Source organism: Anthonomus grandis, chromosome 13 (genome assembly GCF_022605725.1).
Source record: "Anthonomus grandis grandis chromosome 13, icAntGran1.3, whole genome shotgun sequence".
Taxonomy (NCBI): Eukaryota; Metazoa; Arthropoda; class Insecta; order Coleoptera; family Curculionidae; genus Anthonomus; species Anthonomus grandis.
Window position 1 is genome coordinate 12,449,998 of NC_065558.1, and position 18,892 is coordinate 12,468,889.

At 31.5% G+C, this 18,892-nt stretch overlaps 1 protein-coding gene across 8 annotated transcripts in view; it reads left to right on the forward strand.

The window, feature by feature from the left end:
- The window catches only part of LOC126744042 (oxidation resistance protein 1), a 121,332-nt gene that overhangs the window by 4,908 nt on the left and 97,532 nt on the right, over positions 1 to 18,892 (forward strand). For 2 of the 8 annotated variants that reach the window (XM_050451356.1, XM_050451357.1), the window contains exon 2: positions 60 to 210. The exons of 1 other annotated variant lie outside the window; for it this stretch is intronic. In XM_050451356.1, the coding sequence (XP_050307313.1) occupies positions 110 to 210 (101 nt within the window). In that variant the 5' untranslated portion in view covers positions 60 to 109. Of the gene's footprint in view, positions 1 to 59; positions 211 to 7,872; positions 7,889 to 17,867; positions 18,171 to 18,892 lie in introns of those variants that run through there. 5 more of the 8 variants (XM_050451358.1, XM_050451365.1, XM_050451352.1 and 2 more) reach the window with 5 other exon arrangements.

An 18,892-nucleotide genomic window follows, 5' to 3' on the forward strand; every position in this document is an offset into this window, starting at 1 on the left:
CATTTATTATTTTAAACCCTTTTGTTGCATTTTATTTTTATTTTCCTAATTTTTTTCAGACCTCATTTGCTTGCCATACATGTTCATGACATATTAGGTAGTTTTTGCTATGTCTACACCATCTAATAGTGAGCTGCGGGAGCAGAGGTCTTATTCAGTCGGAGCCAGGCTGTCTTTTCGCAGCATTTTTAAAGATAGCGGACAGAAACAGTAAGTTTTCTTTTGGGTTAATTTATAATTTTATCAGGTTTGTATTGGGCAATTAAAACTACAAGGGGTATAAATTACACACGGAAATGTGGTGAAGGTGCCGGAATATTCGATTATTATTGATCAGCATTTTCTGGCAAGGGTATTTCTACATATTTTGGTGGAATGCTTTGGTTTAGGCAGGGAGTTTCGGAAAAAAGTTCATTTTATATAAACTTTGTGAAAGTTTTAAAAACTAATATTGGGAACAATGAGTTTGGTTCACGTGGAATATACACAATGTACAATATTAGAGTTCAACCGTCAACGTCAAATGTCGTTTTTAAAGGGCCTTTAATTTTGAAAACCTACTATAACATAAGAGGTAAATAATTTATTAGTTCTTCTAGAATGTATTTCTAAAAAAGAAAAGCTTAGAGGGGCCAATACAACTTATTAACATTTACTAAGGTATTCAGTTTTGATTCATTTTATATTTGCATATAAGGAGTGTCATTTAAAAGCAGAGCATTTGCATTGGAATGCACTAATATACTAATATATTACTATATAACAGGAATAGATATTTGAGATAGTTTAATGAAATAACTTATATTATACAGATTTCTGTTGAGAATATATTTCTCCCTGGACTATTAAGCTAGCCCCAATCTCCTTTCATAAAAGTTTTGATCTTTAATGAAAAGAAAATTTAAGAAACTTAATTGTGAAAATTCGATGAATTCTTTCAATTCTTTGAAGTATACACAATTAAACAGGATCTTGTGATTCTACATGAAACGGCCTTCAATAAGGGACGTGCGGCGTATTTAAGGACGTCACGTATTCAATAAGGAAGGCAAACAAAACAAAAATTCATAATTGGCAATTAGGTGCTATACAGCGGCCAGTTGATTAATCGAGATGAGGCAACCTTGAATCGCCATAATCAAAACTAGTAAATTTTTATTGCAAAAAATGCTTTCTTTAATATCCAAGTTAATTAATCGAAGATCCGTTTTAATTGAGCTAAATTGCAAAAATGCACTTCTGATGCGATAATACCGTTTTGTTTTTCCGACGATTAAGCCCATCATATAATGAATAAATACAATGATTTGAATATTATTTAAAAGTTGGGGTATTTAGATGCCTCTTAAATTTTTCATTGCAGCTTTAAAAATATTTTGAAAAGTGAATTGGAAATCAAAATATTTTACATTACGTAACAGCGTGAATTTCAATATCCTACGTTAATTAAAACAAATTAAAAATTTTTTTTTAGACTTACCCCTATATCCTGTATGTAAGTATATAAGAAGCTCCAGATTTGTAATTCCTATGTAAGTAAAATTGTAGACTGAATTCACTAGTATTAATATTCTAAAATGTTTAACAAACCCAAAATTAAAACTGAATTCCGAACAACTTAAATGGGAAGATTTTATTGCAAAGATGCCTTATATACAGATTTGACTGTATTTTTTTGAATGACGAATACATGCAAATATGGGCTTTGCGCTCTTGTTTCCACTAACGCCTTCTTATATTGAATTTAAGCTTGAATTATAGTGTTTCGAGAGTTATATTATGACACACGGAATTGGGAAAGGATGGTGGTTGTATGTAATGGTGAATTTAGGTGTGCCAAAAACAAGTTTGGTCCAAGGCATTATTTTTTTGGATTATCTTTTTTTTTTATAGAAATCTATCCTTTTGTAGACCCTAAATGGAATAATATCATAGTCCTAATTCATCCTTTGAGAGCTAGCTAGCAGAAGCTATCATATTAGGAATAATAATAATCATATAGAGGGGTTTTCATGTTGCAAAATAGTCTCGTTTAATGTGTAATGGGATTTCAGGAGAGTCATATTTCATGTGTGGTCGTAAACAGGGAAATAGAAATATCCCACTTTCATTTGTTTGTTTAAGAATAGACCTAAAGTTTCTTATTCGTGAACCTACAGCAATTAACAATAATTTAATAAAAGTTTCATGAAAAAGAGACCATAACATTCTGAGCATGATGGAAATTAATCGGTGGATAGACACACCCACATTTCATTGTTATTTATATTACAGTTATTTCATTGTTATTGCTTGATATTAATAAGTAAAATAATACAACAATCTTACAAAGGAAACTACAAACAATTTTTATTTTTCTTGGTTTTGCTTTAAAATATTTATTTTCATTTTAAATTTTTATATAAAAATTCCTACTGATTTGTCTTTTGGTTAAAAGTTAATGGGCAGTTACTGCTATTTAAAATGAGGCTCTTAGATTTATAGAAAAGCATAAGAAACTTGACTTATCTGAGTTTAGCATTAACTGAATTGATATCAAACCACTTTGCAATTTTTTACAGGAGATTCTGCAATAGCTTTTGTATTCTTGCCAATATTTAAAAAAAAATAATTGTTGATCTAGCGATTAGTAATCTAGTATCTAGCATGTTAGTTTTTTAGTCCCAGACGAATCTTCAAAAATTTCGTTCTTTAAATTTCATGTTTTTTTTTCTCTTCTTAATTAATGAAGACAACAATTTATACATCCGTGAGGATGACCTCGTAGAGGCAGAAACGTTTAAGGACGTTTTAATGTTTGCCCGAATCCAACAATAATTTGTGCCATCTTTTAAATCCTTATATTTCCTAACCTGTTCCTCAAGATTTGATTTTTTTGAATTTGCGTCGTCTGCAGATATTAGTTTAAATTGAGGGACAGATCGATATGTGTGGAAATCAAAAAACAATAAAATGGTGTCAACAGAAGTGTCCGTAGAATACATCCAGATATGACATGCATTAAAAATGAAAATGGGCTTACACAAGTCAAGTAAGTCACAAAAATATAAATAAACTCACAATTGTCGTCATTAAGAAATAATTTAAATTTATATTGACATAGATTTGGTAAGAGTACTTTCTAAACAGGGTCTCGAATTGCTTATTTTGCTTTTTATATTTTTAGAAATATCCAAGTTTATTGTAGGCGTCGACAAATGAAGACACTATTTTTGAGGCATGTTATCTTAGCACTTTTGGCCGCAGCTAGTTTGCAGCTCTAGTTGTGTACCTGTGGAAGGACACTAAGACCTATGTTTCTTGGTAAATAGTCTTTTTTGCTATATAACTCCTTGCTATAGACTTGGTAAAATTAAAAGGTTGTACTGGATAAAGTAGAATGTACAATGTTTCCTAAAATACATACAGTTTTCTTTGATCATTCATGCTAAATTTATTCAAATTAAGCCACGTTTCACTTCCCAGGCAGTCAAGTTGGCATCCAGTGACATAAGAATTGATTCTGAGATGAAACTTGTGCATACAGGATGAAGGAATGCTGTCGAAGATATCATTTATATGTATTATAAATTAGGTAGGACTTAAGATTGATTCCTGTGGGAGGCTATATACATGATATTTATTATTCTATGAGTGTATATCTAGTACTACTCTATGACTGCTTCTCTTTCTTATTTTTCCCTATTAGATACGTATTGCCTAAAACATTTATCTTATATTTGTTAACAATATAGTGAATAATTATTACATAAATACAAATACTGTATAATAGTAATTTTTTCTCATACTTTTTATGAATAACATAAAATTGGCTCATGCCCAAGAAAAAAAGACAATTTGTATTCCCTAATGGATCATTAAAATTACGAGGACCCACAAACGTCAATAACTGTTAACACTCTCCCAAAATTATAAACAATAACAAACTATGAATTTTGGCGAGATTATCTAAATGCACCAGACTAAACGGTAGTAGCTATTTTCATATTGCATCTGTGGGTGGTTTAACAGTAGTTGTGACGATCATCACTTTTAAAATACACATTATATTTTATCCTGCAGCCTGATATATTTAAATATTTAACAGATTTTAGCATTATAAATCATAACCTGCTCCGGCGTATACGTTTAAGGTCATCGCTCGTTAAAAAAAGTCGTTTAGACAAGGCAACGCGAAAATTGCCTTAATTTTTGTAGAAATACATAGGTCCCTTGACTGACCTACAAAACTGGGGCTGATATAAACAATTCAATAGGTCTCGGTTTATGACACATACATTGTTTATTGATTTTCTTATATGTGCACATTATACCAGTTATTGTTTATAGAAAATCATTATGGTGATTTTAAACGGGAAGTTTAATTATAGAGCTTTGAACATAAATCAGGATTGACACAACCATTTAATAATATCTGTTATTAATAAATTCAATTTCCCATATTTCATCAATATCGTATATGTAGAAATGACATGTTATAGTTTGTATTTATTTATATGAAGGCTTAGTTCAAGTACATGTATGGGTTTTACTTTTGTACCTAATTAAACTTATTTATTCTTTTAAAACGGCGGTAGAAACATGAGCTGAAAACCACCCGGTGCAATCCTTCATCAATCAGAACTTATTCTTACTATTAGAACAACTGGAAGAACCTAGAAATTTCCATTGTCAAAGTTTGCTTTGAGTTGCTAGCAGAAGACTTTGATTCTTTGGAAAAGATGAAGATATATACTTGTTTTCAACATGAGATGGACAAACAGGTAGCAAGATATTAATATCACCAAGAACCAACCGATATTGAATTCAGGGAAATTCATAACAAGAATTATCGATAGTCACAGCGTTATTGCTACTGATCAATTGCTCACCAGAGCCAGAGGAAGCTTTAGATTGTTAAAAAAAACTTAACCAGTCAAATATCAGCAATGCATAAATTACTGGAAATTATTACTGGAAGATGTGCCCTGGAAAGAATTTGCAATCGTCGATATGGTGTATAAACAGACTTCATTACCCAAAAAATAAATACACAGATGCAATCTCTAAGTAACAAAAGCTAGTAGGAGATTGCCGGGAGAAAGTTTGTCCCAAAGACCTGGTGGAATCAAGTATAGAGAGTTGGGCTAGAGATAAAGGGAGGAAAACAGGCCCGTCTCAGTTCCTTCCCTCCTAAAAAAATATGGTTTCAGGACTGGAAATATCTAGAAAACTTATAACTACAAATCACCAATACCAGAATCAACCATCCAATATAATACACATATCTTAGATTCTTCAGAGCTTTATTATTACCTGCGGAATTTTCGATTGGTCCAAATTTTAATTCAAATAACTTCCACACATTGCACACTTTTTGCCAGCTTTTGTCGGTTTCAACATTTAAAGATACCTTTTCTAGTCAAAAAAGAGCCAGAAAAGGAAAAGCCATTAGACCTGGAGAATTCCAGATGTTCTTAGTCATAAGTATGTGTGGTGAATCAAGAAGAAACAAGAAATACTAGATGCCTGTATGGTCACTGAGACAAGGCATCCAGAAGTAAAAGAAAAAAATATGCTTGTTAGTAATAAATTATATGGAGAACCTTTATATTTTGTCCAAAGTCATTGCTTATTATGCGTAGTTAGTTTTGGTGTGTAGAATTATCCATTTCTGCTTGTTCTTTTTCTATTCTTCGTAATATAAATTCTAGACTATGGAAAACACTCGCAGCAAATAATAATGCTGTTCTAAGAGCAAATGATGCAGAGAATGTAAATGTGTCGATAACTCGTTCTTCTCTCTAAGAAGTAAGCCACTACAGGATTATAACTTCTTTTATCTTGGGGATGGATTCCGGTTTACAACCTTTACAAGAACCCAAGCCACTTGACCATCATAAGCGTCGTTTGAATAACAATTGGACTCAACAAAAACTTCCTGATCTTGATTCTTTAAAGAAAATCTTATTATCAGATGAAACTGAAATATCACTTTTGGTGTGGTGGTTATGTTAGCAAACAAAGTGGTTGGTTTTGGAGTAAAGATAATCAACGTGAGAATCCTTTGTCTTCACAAAAACTCACTGTCTGGTACGGTTTATGATACAATGGTATCATAGAACTTGATATTGTAAAAATGGTATTACAGTAAATGATTTTTTGTGGCCACAGTAAGATGAAATAGCAGGCGGGTTTTCTAAGAGGTTGACTCTAGGGGTGAAACCATTGATGTATTGAGAGCAAAATTTTTCTGAAATACAATTTCTTTTGCGATACGAGAGGTTCAAGAAAAATGTATCCTCCAATTAAGTTTTTACAGACGTTAATTTCCATTTCTTAGGTTAATGCCAAGCAATGAATAACCATTAGAATTTCAATGATTTTTAATAATTTTTAGATTACGGTGGGCACTATATTTTAACATGTTCTGCTAAAGTGTTAATGGTTTAGTAGTTAAAGAAAACACCGAAATATACACCGAAATACAATTTCTCATGAATATATAAAAGAAGAGAACTCTCAGTATGACGATTTGGATCTCAGCTTCTAACTTTTTTAGATTTTTTTGAAAAAGCTGTTAGATACATACATTCTAATGATGGATCCCAGGTAGCTTAACTACATGCAAATAAAAATTAAGAATTACTTTTTAATTCCCAATCCCCACTATAGGTATGATCACGTTAAATATCACACAGTGAAATATTTAAATTCCCACTAACTATTCAATCCCAGCAGACAATAAACCCACGCGACCTTGTCCCGGGTGACGGACGTGATAAATCTCGATTATCTGGTATACACATCTGAAAATTACGGGCATACATTATCCCACAGCCGTTTGTTTTTTCTTTTTATTTATTTAAAAGACAAGACCGGAGAGAACGATCTGGGGCGAGGACTCAGGCATTACCGACAGCCTTGTCGAAGATCGCTTCATTGTATGTGCAACGGTCAATCATCGTTGAATCAGCGAATTGTTTGTTTGAATACAAGCTAATGTACAGGGTGGTCTATTGGGAATTGCAGGAAAATAATTAATAATAATGTTTTATTTTCAATTTAATGGTTAGCCCTAATACAATTCAAGTAACTTAACCAATTATAATAATACATATAAATTTACCTAATTACTACTAAGTATATATCATATACTTTTATAGTCCTTTTGAGGTATTTCCCTAAACGTAACGCTAAAAAACTTAAAAAAAATCTTTACTGTAAATTTTGAATTTTGGCCATTGTACAAAACGTAAGCAATAAGTATTTAAAAAAATCAACAGTTTATATAAAGCAAATAAATATCCGTTTATGAGGTAAATAATAAAGATTTAGATTTTCGTGGGAAAATTCGTAAGCTTCTTTAGGGTCATTAGCATATCTTTATACTCGCTAGTTAAACGCGATATTTGATACCTCATTCTTAGAAGATGTATCAATTATTTCAAAGGAACATATTTTGGAATTTGAACAATAAAATTTAAAAACTTTTGCTAAAACATTCCATTCACCAACATTAACGGCCCTTTAAAAGTTATTACATTAAATTTATTTGCTACATTCCAATTTCGTTTCTACAGTATTATTACCATTAAATTTTGTTTTACCAAATAGCAAATTAACTCTTGACTTGTTGGCAAATGGATTTATCGTCTGGGTTTTTATACCTCATCAAGTTGTATCCAATTAAAACTAAATTTTAGCTTAGTTTGCAGGTGAGCAACAAAATACAGCAAATAGAATAATAAATAATAACGTTACCTCGTTCATTTTTAGTCTGGTATTAGAAACGGGTCTAGAAAGTGAAAAATAATGCAATTAATGTGGCAATGAGGTGGGCGTTTTGCGGTACGTGTCCAGCGAATGTTTGCTCCTTTTTGGAGTCATTATTGGTACAATTTAAAAGGTAAGCCGTAATGATTAAAGTTTTTTCCCTTGACGCACTCTGGAACACCTCACGGGTCCGAAAATAACCGCGTTTCGCTAAAAAGTAAATATTTTCTTAGCCGTTTATCTCTTTAACGAATCGCTTGCGTAAGTTTATTTTCGCCACGGTAAATTGCGCGACATTTTCCAGCTTTTCGCCAGCTCGTCCTGGGCAATTTTTAAAATGTGTTTGTTTTTCTTTGTTGCACGTTTGGAATTAAGTAGGTGCTAAAAGATCCAGAAGTTTTCCAGAATTTTTTTGTACACAATAAATGAGTTTAGAACAAGGAACGCGAAGGCAAACTTATAATCTATTTAATGACCTTAATGTTATGCAATAACGTTCGGTGAATTTATGCCAAATTTCATAAATGTTTTTTCGGAATACCGACCTTGACTTTTAGAAAAACAAAGAGAGAAAAATCGAACGAATTATTTAGTCTGGAATATTATACATACCTACTCTTATATATGCTTTATTATATGCAATTGCTCATAGAGTATAACCAACAGTTCCTGGATTATAAAATAATTCAGAGATATGGGTTTTTTTAAAGTTTGTTTTTAAACTTTTTTTGACTTTTGTTTAGAAAATGTATGAACTGGAAGAAAATTCCTAAAATCTTAAAAAAGAAGAAGTTCTTTAGTTTATATTTTTTTATAGTCTGCATTCTAGGATACTATAAATGCCGTGTCTTGATATATCCATCGGTTTCAGAACATTCTCCCACCAAAAAACCCCAAAAACAGTTTTTTTGTTCTCTCTCCGTTTCCCGACTAATCTTTCAACAACTCACTTATTAAAAATACCAGTTCTAAATGGCGGATAGGTGTCTTTTTGGTATCCTTATACTTATTTAGTTGCGAAGGTAGATAAATATATTTTGATCAAAATTTTATCGACTGAAAAATTACCGTTTGTATCTGCATTTTTCTTATACAAATTAGGTTAATCTTGCCTTCGTATCCGAATGTTTTTCAGTCCCTTTCCTTTGTGTGCTCAAAAAGTGTCGTCAAACGTATTCGGTGATTATTACTACGTTTTGACATAAGAATTGATTTGGTTTAAAAACAAGCATACAGTGTGAGTCTGTAACTCTTTTTTGTTGAAAAGAAAGTTATACAGTGTGTGCCAAAAATAAGAACTTACGATTTTTTTTAAATAGCATCCCTTATTTTTTATTACGTATTCTTAAAAAGCGTATCACATTATACATAGCTGCAAAATTTCAAGTTTATGTGATACAAAAAATAAGATATTTAATGTAAATTATAAAATCTGTTTTACTCCAAAAGTTTAAAATGTAATTAATATATTTACTATTTAATATTATCCTAAACGTACTTAAAAATCGTTTTGAAAATTTTTAACCATTTATGTAGAAATTAATAAACAGTGTGTTCCAAAATTGACATGATATTATAATGTTATCGATGATTTTTTTTAATGGCTTTTATTGCTTAATTCTAAAGAGCATATCGACTTACACAAAACTGCAAAATTTCAGGTTTTTTATGACTTTTCCAAGAATAAAAATTTACTCAAAATTTTACTATTGGGCAATGCTCTAAAAGTACTTGGACTTTGTTTTGAACGTTTCTTATAACTTCTGGAGAAATTAATCTACATTTATGCCCTATTCTGGTGTTCAACTTCTTAATGTTTGCTGGCTTGGACACATAAATTTTGGATTTCAAATGTCCCCATACGAAAAAATCTAAAGGAGTTAGATCGGGAGATCGTGGTGGCCATTCAAAAGGTCCTCTCTCTATCAATCCATCTGCATGGAAATATACATCCAGTTTCGAGCAGGACGTGCATAATGAGGAGGCGCACCGTCTTGTTGAAACCAGATGCTCCTATTTGGCATATCAGCTTCTATTTGATCAGGAAATAGAGTAGCTAGATTTGGAATTGGTTCTTCTAGTACAAACTGTAAATATTTTACAAGATTTGGATTTTCTTCAAAGAAAATTGGTCCTACAACTTGCTGGCCTACAATTCCTGTCCAAGCATTTACTTTCTCTGGTAATAAATAAATATATTTTTTCCATTCAGCATAAACGTTGACTCATCAGAAAAGAGAACATATTCTGTTTTAACAGTATTATTCTACAGTAGTTTCATAAATTGTTCGCAAAATTCGATTCTTCTATCTGCATCCTCTTCATTGAGTTCCTGGAGAATTGTTAGTTTAAAGGAATGAAATTTCTGTGCCTTCAGAACCTTTACTACTAAAGACTGACTCATTTACTATTCGCGCGCTACCTGTCTAGTGGAAATGTTGATTTTCTTGAACGAATATAACACATTAATTTTGAGATTTTCATTGAGTTCAGATTTACGAGAAATAGTTGTTCTTCTAACGTGGCCATTATCTCGAAACTAATTTTTTTCTTACAGTACATTGAGATATCGGTGATAATAGAGGTTACATGTTTCCGAATAAGTTCATAATCTTCTCTAGTTCTATCTCTGTATCCAATCATCATTAATATTTCATTAATAACGTTGTGTTTTTTAGTTTAATAGGGCACTGCGTTTAAATTTAAATAAAGTACTTAAATCTGATTATTTGACTTATAATGATCAATTAAAAAGTGAAAGACTGTAGAGTCAAGACAGGTCTTTCAACAGTGTTAAAATTTACTACTTTTACTATTTGACGAATTTTGAACGAATATAGAATGCCACATTTTATCCGAATTTATAAAATTCCTGACAAAAAAAAATTTTTAACAAAAAAAGCAAGAACACCTATATATACACAATAATATATTTTACAGTGTTATTCACTGATACCAAGTGGTTTACAATTTTTAAATAAAAAATAATAAATTACATATCTTGGGAAGTACAGGTTACAAAAAAATTGAAATTTTGTATAATTTGGTAGACTTTTAAAAAATACGCTTTAAAAAATTAGAGTCACTAATTATAAAAATCATATCTTTTCTTTGGGACACACTGTATAACTTTGTTTTCAACAAAAAAGAGTGCAATTAAAAATACTTATCGAAGGCTCCGAGGATTTTTTGAGAAAAAAAAGTATATTGGCTACTGAATTTATTCCCCAAGTTACAGACTTACAGTGTATACGTAGGCTAGATGATTCAGGATAAATTATGAGTGTATTTGAGATATCTGCTTAAATATGGCTTCAAATCAACGTTTAAGATAAAAGAACTCTTTAGTACATCTTCAGGTAATCGTCAAATAAATTTGTTCATTAACAAAAGCTATAAGAGCAGCAATCAAAGAATGCCATTGCCGGTGGAAAGTCACACAGTACAAGGGCAATCGAAAAAGTTCTGAATCTGAAAATAATACATGCCAAGATCATTAATATACTATGTCTAATTTAAACATTGGTTGAAGGAGAATTGGGAAGAAAATAAAAACGATAGTATAGTAAACTCCAATGTTGTTAAGATTTTGGCTGGATCGATATAGTACATTTTCATGAAAACTGGCTTTGGAGTTCTGCAAATCCTCTGTATGATCACGCTAAACTGTCAATTGTTAACCAGCCTTTGCATGATCTGTAAAAATATATGTTTTTTAAAATCGACACATTAGCATATCATTTTTTAGAGATTACATACTGAATACATTTTTCAGTTTGATCAATTAAAATCTTATGCTTGCCTTCGAGTCAAATTTGAGGTGATTGATGCTTGGGTATAAGGCACTAGAGATTTATCGATTTCAATCGATTAAAACGTCCAAAATACTTAAAATCTATTATGGTCAGTTGTCCTAGACAAAAAAACAATAAAATACTATGAGGCTAAGATCATGTGACTCTGTCATTCAGCTATCTCTTTGTGAAATTAAAAATGATCTTGATAACAATAGGTTTGTGATGGGTGTGTTCTTGGACTTAAAGCGAGCACTTGAGACTATAGGCAGAGGGATTTTGTTACTGAAATTGAGAAACTTTTGCAATATACATGAGTCGTTTGTGAACGACCTAGAAGGCAGAAAGTGAGATTTAATGGAGAAGTATCTAGTGAACAATAACATAGGAGTACGACAGGGTCTCCTGTTGTTTATATTGTACATGAACGATATTGATCTCTTTGTGCACTGCGAGTTTCTAAATCTTTTTCTGGATTATGTTGATGTTTACCTCAGTAAAGCAACTGATAAAATGAATAAGGTGTTGTCCCGTTACCAAGTTATATTTACAAATGAATAAACTAAAACTATATGTATCTAAGACTAAAGGAAGGTATGATCTTTGCATCATCTAAATCTAGGTATCAGAGGTGTTGTCGGCAATGAGAATATTGAGTTTGTAACATGTATTAAATGTTTAGGGTTACAGCTTGATAACATGCTTTCATTTCAGGATTATTGTGATTATATTGAAAAAAATTGCAAAAAAAGTACTTTTTCAGTAGAATTTCACCGAGTTTGTGTTAAAAATTTAAATTAATGGTGTATCATACAGTTGTCGCCTCATTTTAAGTGTTTGTGCCTCAGTTTTATATTTATTTGACTTAAACCAAATTAATAGACTTAAAAAGTTTTAAAGTTGGGGAATGAGAGTAATATTGAAGGCACATCATCATTCACACATCTCTTTTATGCTAAACTCACTCAATTTGTTTTCGGTTTGAAAAAAGGCTGTGTTTTCTGTCTATGGTATTTATTTATAAAATAATAGATAACTTAGCACCACCTTCTTTTAACCAGTTTGAAAATGTTCATGATTACCCTACAAGAAATAATGACAGTCTATATAGTTCAAGAACTTATTTTAAAAGTACCATGAATTCGCTGTTTTTTAGGGATGTTCGGAAATATAATAGGCTTCCTCGTGAAATCAAAAATTTATCAGTTGATAGATTTAAAAATGTGTTAAAGGCATATATGCATAATAGCAAACTAGTTTGGTGGAATAGTAGATTAAGATTATTGTAATTAGTGACTTAGAGCAATACATTTTTAATTTAGTTCATGTATATATTATCTTTTTATAAGGTTGAAAAATATGTATTTTTATTGGTTTCTTTATGTAACTTGAAACACATTTTCTTTTTTCCTTATGTATATTAGGTGTACCTACTTAAGATAATAAAGATTTATTTTATTTTATTGTATCATTTTATTTCATCATTTGAGGTATTATATAGAGAGAGGTTTGCCCATCATCTATTGGTTTTCTAATTCAATATGAATATTTACTCAGGTTAGTTTATCCTTTTAAGTTAAATTAAAAGTTTTTATAAATGTATACGTTAACTGGCTTCGTTTTTGGGGTACAGGAAATTTGAAAAAAATCACCTTTACAATAAATTACAAAAGTGTGTTACCAGATTTTGAATTGTCATTTGTCGATCCTTGATGATTTCTCACCCGAAATCTGCATAGTTAAGATGGATTCCCGATTTATCAATCAACTAGGAATTCACTCAAGATAGATGTACATTTTAAAACTTAGAAAGATAGTTGATAAAAACAACTACTTAAAAACAAGTCAATACGATATAATCAAATAGGACTCATCTTACTGCAACAAATTTTTGAATAAGATCAAAATATCTTTCAAATACGTATCATATTCAATGGACCTTTTCATTTACTCATTTCGTTGTTTTTTTCTCAGATTTTTCGAAAAAAATCGCTCAAAATCCTTATTGTCTATCTCTCAAATAACGTTCATAGATGAAGCTCAAACGCACTGCAAAATTAAAATTAACCACTAAGAACAATATTCGGCAAATATCTGGGCCTCAATTATTGAAAGACACTTATTTGGCTCTGTTTCTCATCACAAAGACTATATTTGATTTGAATAGTTTGAACTTCTTATAGGAGATTTTGAAAACCCTATAGTAAGAGATGAGCAAATACTCAGGTATTAAATATTTAAGTAAATACCCAAACTGGGCATTTCCGTGGATATTTTCAAATCAATAAGTATTTTATATACCCAAGTAATATTAATGCACCACATAGTTACAAATTAAAATATTTATTGAAATAAACATAAAAAAGTCTTAATTTTCTTCTTCCTTATATGTAATTACTGTAACCGTACTCTTTCTTTCAATGATAAGTCTTTTTCACTTTGTAAAATGTCTGAATGTTTTAACAGATCTTTCAGTGGCTGCAGATCTGCTCACAAATTTGTTTCTCTCAGCTTCACCACAGTATTAAGGATAATCCACGTTTATTTCTTAGATATTTGGTGCAACTTCACATAGAAACTTTATAGCATCAATTATTTCATCTGCCTTCAATTTAACTGATGGATTAATTTGACTTAAACAAGGTGACAATTAGTTCTTTCATTTAGTTCTTATTGACCCATATAGACGTTTAGTGTTCACATGTTCACAAACAATAAGTAATTTAAATTTATCAAAACATCTCATCTGGGGGTCCAAGTCTAAATAAGCTTAAGTCAACTACTACTCAAATTCCTCAAGTTGAATTACACTATTGTGTTGCTCGGAAATTTTCAAGAGGTTTTTAATTAAAATCCACCTAAAAATGTATTTATTCATCCATTCCATAAAGGTCAATACCACTTATGAAAAGGGCAGGTCAAGTCCAGCCAGCTTTCACTAATATCACTTATATCATTGTTTTCGACAATATTTTACAGAAAAAAACACTTGTCTCGCTACAAGGCCTTAATAAATTTAATTAAAGTCCACTTGAAAACATTATTAAAAATGTTCTTACATAATAGTCTAATCTGTAAAACAATATCGCTACTTTCATGGAAACCTTTTGTTAACTTAAAATTATTATTTAGAGCACCCGTCGTCAGCTTGATGAATTTATTACTTTTACTTAAATATTTGCTGCGCGGTTGACACCGTTCAGGGAACCTTTTGTCATGTTTTTCTCTTTTGTTATATTGTGATTACATTGTAAAGTTCATAAAAAAATGGGTTTATTTTTGCGATATATGCGGGGGCACGTTTCCTATATGTATTTGAAAATGGAATTCCTTTGTTCCCATATTGAGCATGGCGGAAGTATGTGAGGCACGTCTATAGACCATGCCGAACGTTTTTTGAATAATCAATTTTGTTGGCTTGTGTTTAAAACAAAAGTTGTTGGATGAGGACTTAAAATAAAGCAAGCATTTATTGTGGCAGGTTAAACTGCTCTAGGTTTAAAAATTATGGTTAATTCAACAATTCTCAATGATAGAATGAAATCAAGTTTTGTCAAACTGATAACGTGAAGAAGAATCGTTTTTTGGACATAGCCTTCTGATAGCAGTAGTTCCAGTTTTCAGTACCTCCGTTAGTACTAGAAAGAGGGAAATAAATAGCGGAAGCTTTCAGAACATAAGTTTAAAACTTTGAGAGCTGCCTTAGTATTTTAAGATATAAATTTTGACTCGTAACTAATTTAATTAAAAATTTATTTTTCTTTTAGTGCATTCATAAACTGCTAAACTTTCTATTTTTACCTTTTCAGAAATATACGTAATAGTTGGCACTTATTTTTGGAAATAGCTAAATAAATAACAAGATAAAATTTAAATTCATATGTCGGAAATAAATCAAAAATCACTTTAAAATCCTGAAAAAGAAAATTCAATCTATAGATCGATCAACCATCATACAATTTTTGAGCTATAGTGCAGTATGTAGTTGGGGGTTTTAAGATGGGGTTTCATGTGGAAGCAACTTTCTGTGACTCCTTAAAGGCCTTAGATCCTCTACCAAAAATTCACATTTTCTGGTTTCTATAACCACAGTCTTTTTTTTCGTATGTATCTGATAGGACCTAACCAAAAGGCACAGTTGATAAAACCAGATCCTATTAATATGGTGAGACCGTGTATTTTTGTCATTCTCTGCATTGTCTATGCCAATGTTATTCAGCAGCAGAGGAGTATAAGTAGCTGATGACACTCCTGCTCTCTGTAGTGACGGCTTGATTGATGCAAGTAAGCTAAAAGTCAATGTGGATAAGAGTGAAGTAATATTGTTCTCTCTAAACAGTTAGGGACCTTCTGGCCAATAAAGTACCAAAAACAATTTATTACCTTATTAAAAACCCATGTTGAAAGCAATGTGACCATGGGATTTTGACTTTCTCTTCAATATTTATGCCAATGATATTCAGCAGCTAGGGTAGTAGAAATTGACGTTGTTGGCTGATGACACTACTTTATGACTTGGTTGATGCAAATAGGCTAAAGTTCAATGTGGATTAGACTGAAGTAATCTGTTCCAATTTCTAAGAAACACTGAGAGTACTACCGTTGTGCTTCGACCTTGTTTCCAATAAAATACCAAAAACAATTTTATTACCTTCTTAAAAACCCACAGTGAGACCCGATTTGACCATGAAACTTCTCTTCATTATTTCTGCTAATATTATTGAGTAGTAAGGATTGTAGAAGTTTATGGTGTTAGCTGCTGCAACTACTGCTTTTTGTAGGGACGGCTTCGTTGATGCAAATAGGCTAAAACGTAATCTGGATAAGACTGAAGCAATCTGTTGTCCTCTAAGAAGCACTAAGAGGGTAATGGTGTCGTGGTTCGATCTTGTTGCTAATAAAATACCAAAAGCAATTTATTACGTTATATATAGAATGATGTACAGTCATAACTCAGAGTCTAATAGAGTTTTCCACAGACCAAACACTCTCGTGGTATTTGCAGAAAGCCCCCACACAAGAATAGCATAGGAAACTCGAGAAGGGAAGCACCCATGATAGACTGCCAACAAGGTCCTTATAAAAAGATTCCTTGCAAGTATGATACTGGACAGTTTTTTACACAAATTATCCACATGCCCTGACCAAGTCACGCCTGGACCAAGGTATACTCTAATGTATTTAACAGGAACTTAATCAGTAACACCGCTAGAGCAAAATTCACTGTTTGAGTCTTATAAGAATTCAGCGACAATTTTTTAGCAACAAACCAAGACTCCAGCCTCTCACAAGTGTCTGAAACTATCGTATCAATATTAATATCCATCTTATAACAGAAATAGATTGTGGTATCAACAGAGAAGATGATTTATTCTGCACAATGTACTAAATCAATAAATCATTGATATAGATAAGAAACATGGTGGGACCCAGAACAGAACCTTGCAGCTTGGTTGCTGATTTTTGACCAATATATGACACCTATTGCGACTTATTGCTCAAGTAGCACTGAATGAAGTTAATACTATCTGGATCAAAATCACAGTGAAATGCCTTAGTCAGATCAAAAAATGAGGCAAAAGTATCTGAATTAAGCTCAAAACCCCCAAGAATATGAGTTGAGGCCTCACAGGCAGCCTGTATATCCACCTGATTCATAATAGTGACATCATTAGTGCAAATGTAAAGGAAAGATTACAAAATGGGGAAGTTTTTATCTCCAAGAAAAATGCATGTAGGTCATTTAGTTAAATGTATTATGCATTTCGGCTGTGTAAACAGCCATCATCAGATACAGAACATCAGAAAAAACATATACGTTCAAGAATAAAATTCAAAAAAAAGTTTAAAAACAACATTTTGCTTTTTTATTCCCGATAACGGATAGTTTTTTTTTGAGTTTTATTTTTGAACGTATATGTTTTTTGTGATGTTCTGTATCTGATGATGGCTGTTTACACAGCCCAAATGCATAATAGATTTAACTAAATGACCTACATGCATTTTTTCTTGGAGGTAAAGACTTCCTCATTTTGTAATATTTATATACACATTCTCCTACAAAATATGGACTTCTATTCAACTATTAAATGTAAAGTACCATTAATTATTTCACCAGTTAATCTTAAAAACAGTTTAAAGACGTAATCTTTAATGGCATCTTCGGCATCCACTTAATGGACAAGACATTGTGAACCCTATGTAACTTCCTGTTGTCTATACTGTATCCACCTGATTCGTAATAGATAGAGATCACAAGACCACAACCGACATCGGTGGTGTAAATGTAGAGTAGCATTTTATTTAAGCGTTTATTTCGTGAAAGTGGCACCGCGTATTCGAATCGTTCGCTCTCTTCGCGAACACATAATAAAATACAGGTTAGTGCACCGCGACGCGCAAAACGGAACAGAGATACATTTTCAGTACCTACTGATATTTTTTTTAAATTATCGATAGTGCCTGTATATGAAAATCGACGTTTTTCTGCACGAGAAAGTTATTGTGCCGTGAAAGTACCAAAGTGATGTTGAATATTTGTTTCATTGATTTTCTTGTGGAAATAATATGTAACTTAGGGTTTTAAATATGAGTCAGGAAGTTTTGCAGGTAATATTTAAGGTATTTGACTCTGCTGCAACATTTGAATATAAAGAATTATGCAGTTTATGTGTTTCAAAATTCTGCAAAAGAACCTACATTTATCAACCGTTCAATGGTGTATAAAAAATGCTTTTGTAAATCAACCCTTATCGTCTTATATATGGCTCAGAAAATATTTTCTTTGGGGCTTAAACGACTTTGAGAAATCCTAATATTTTATGAAAGTGCTCGAATTTATTAGCGTTTTATCAGTGCCTTCGACCATATTTTCTATATAATAAAATGAGGGTTTTTCGGTCAGACGGGATAAAGAATATACGTTTCATATTTTTTATAGATTTTTTTTTATTTTATTAATTTTATCAAAAAAAGGAAATATAATACTGGCTTTCCGGTTCATATTTCTTTAAATTGTCATTAACCTAAAACAAAAAAAAAACGTTATCCAAAATTGATATCGGTAGGCTACTTATTCATTTTCACAGTCTTTTCTTATACAATACAAAAAATTTCTATTTTTCATTTCAATACATTTAAATTGTACTTTGAACATTGCTAAATAACCTCTCAAATCAGAAAAAAGTTCGATTGAATGTTTAATACGAACGGTCATAAAATCCTCCCGCAATCTGCCAGTCGTCGCCAAAATCCCGGCCATAAATTCAATTTGCTTCGGAGTTACCGAAATTGAACTCCGATTGTTTGATTTATAAGAGATTCTCCATGCAACTGTCTCTATG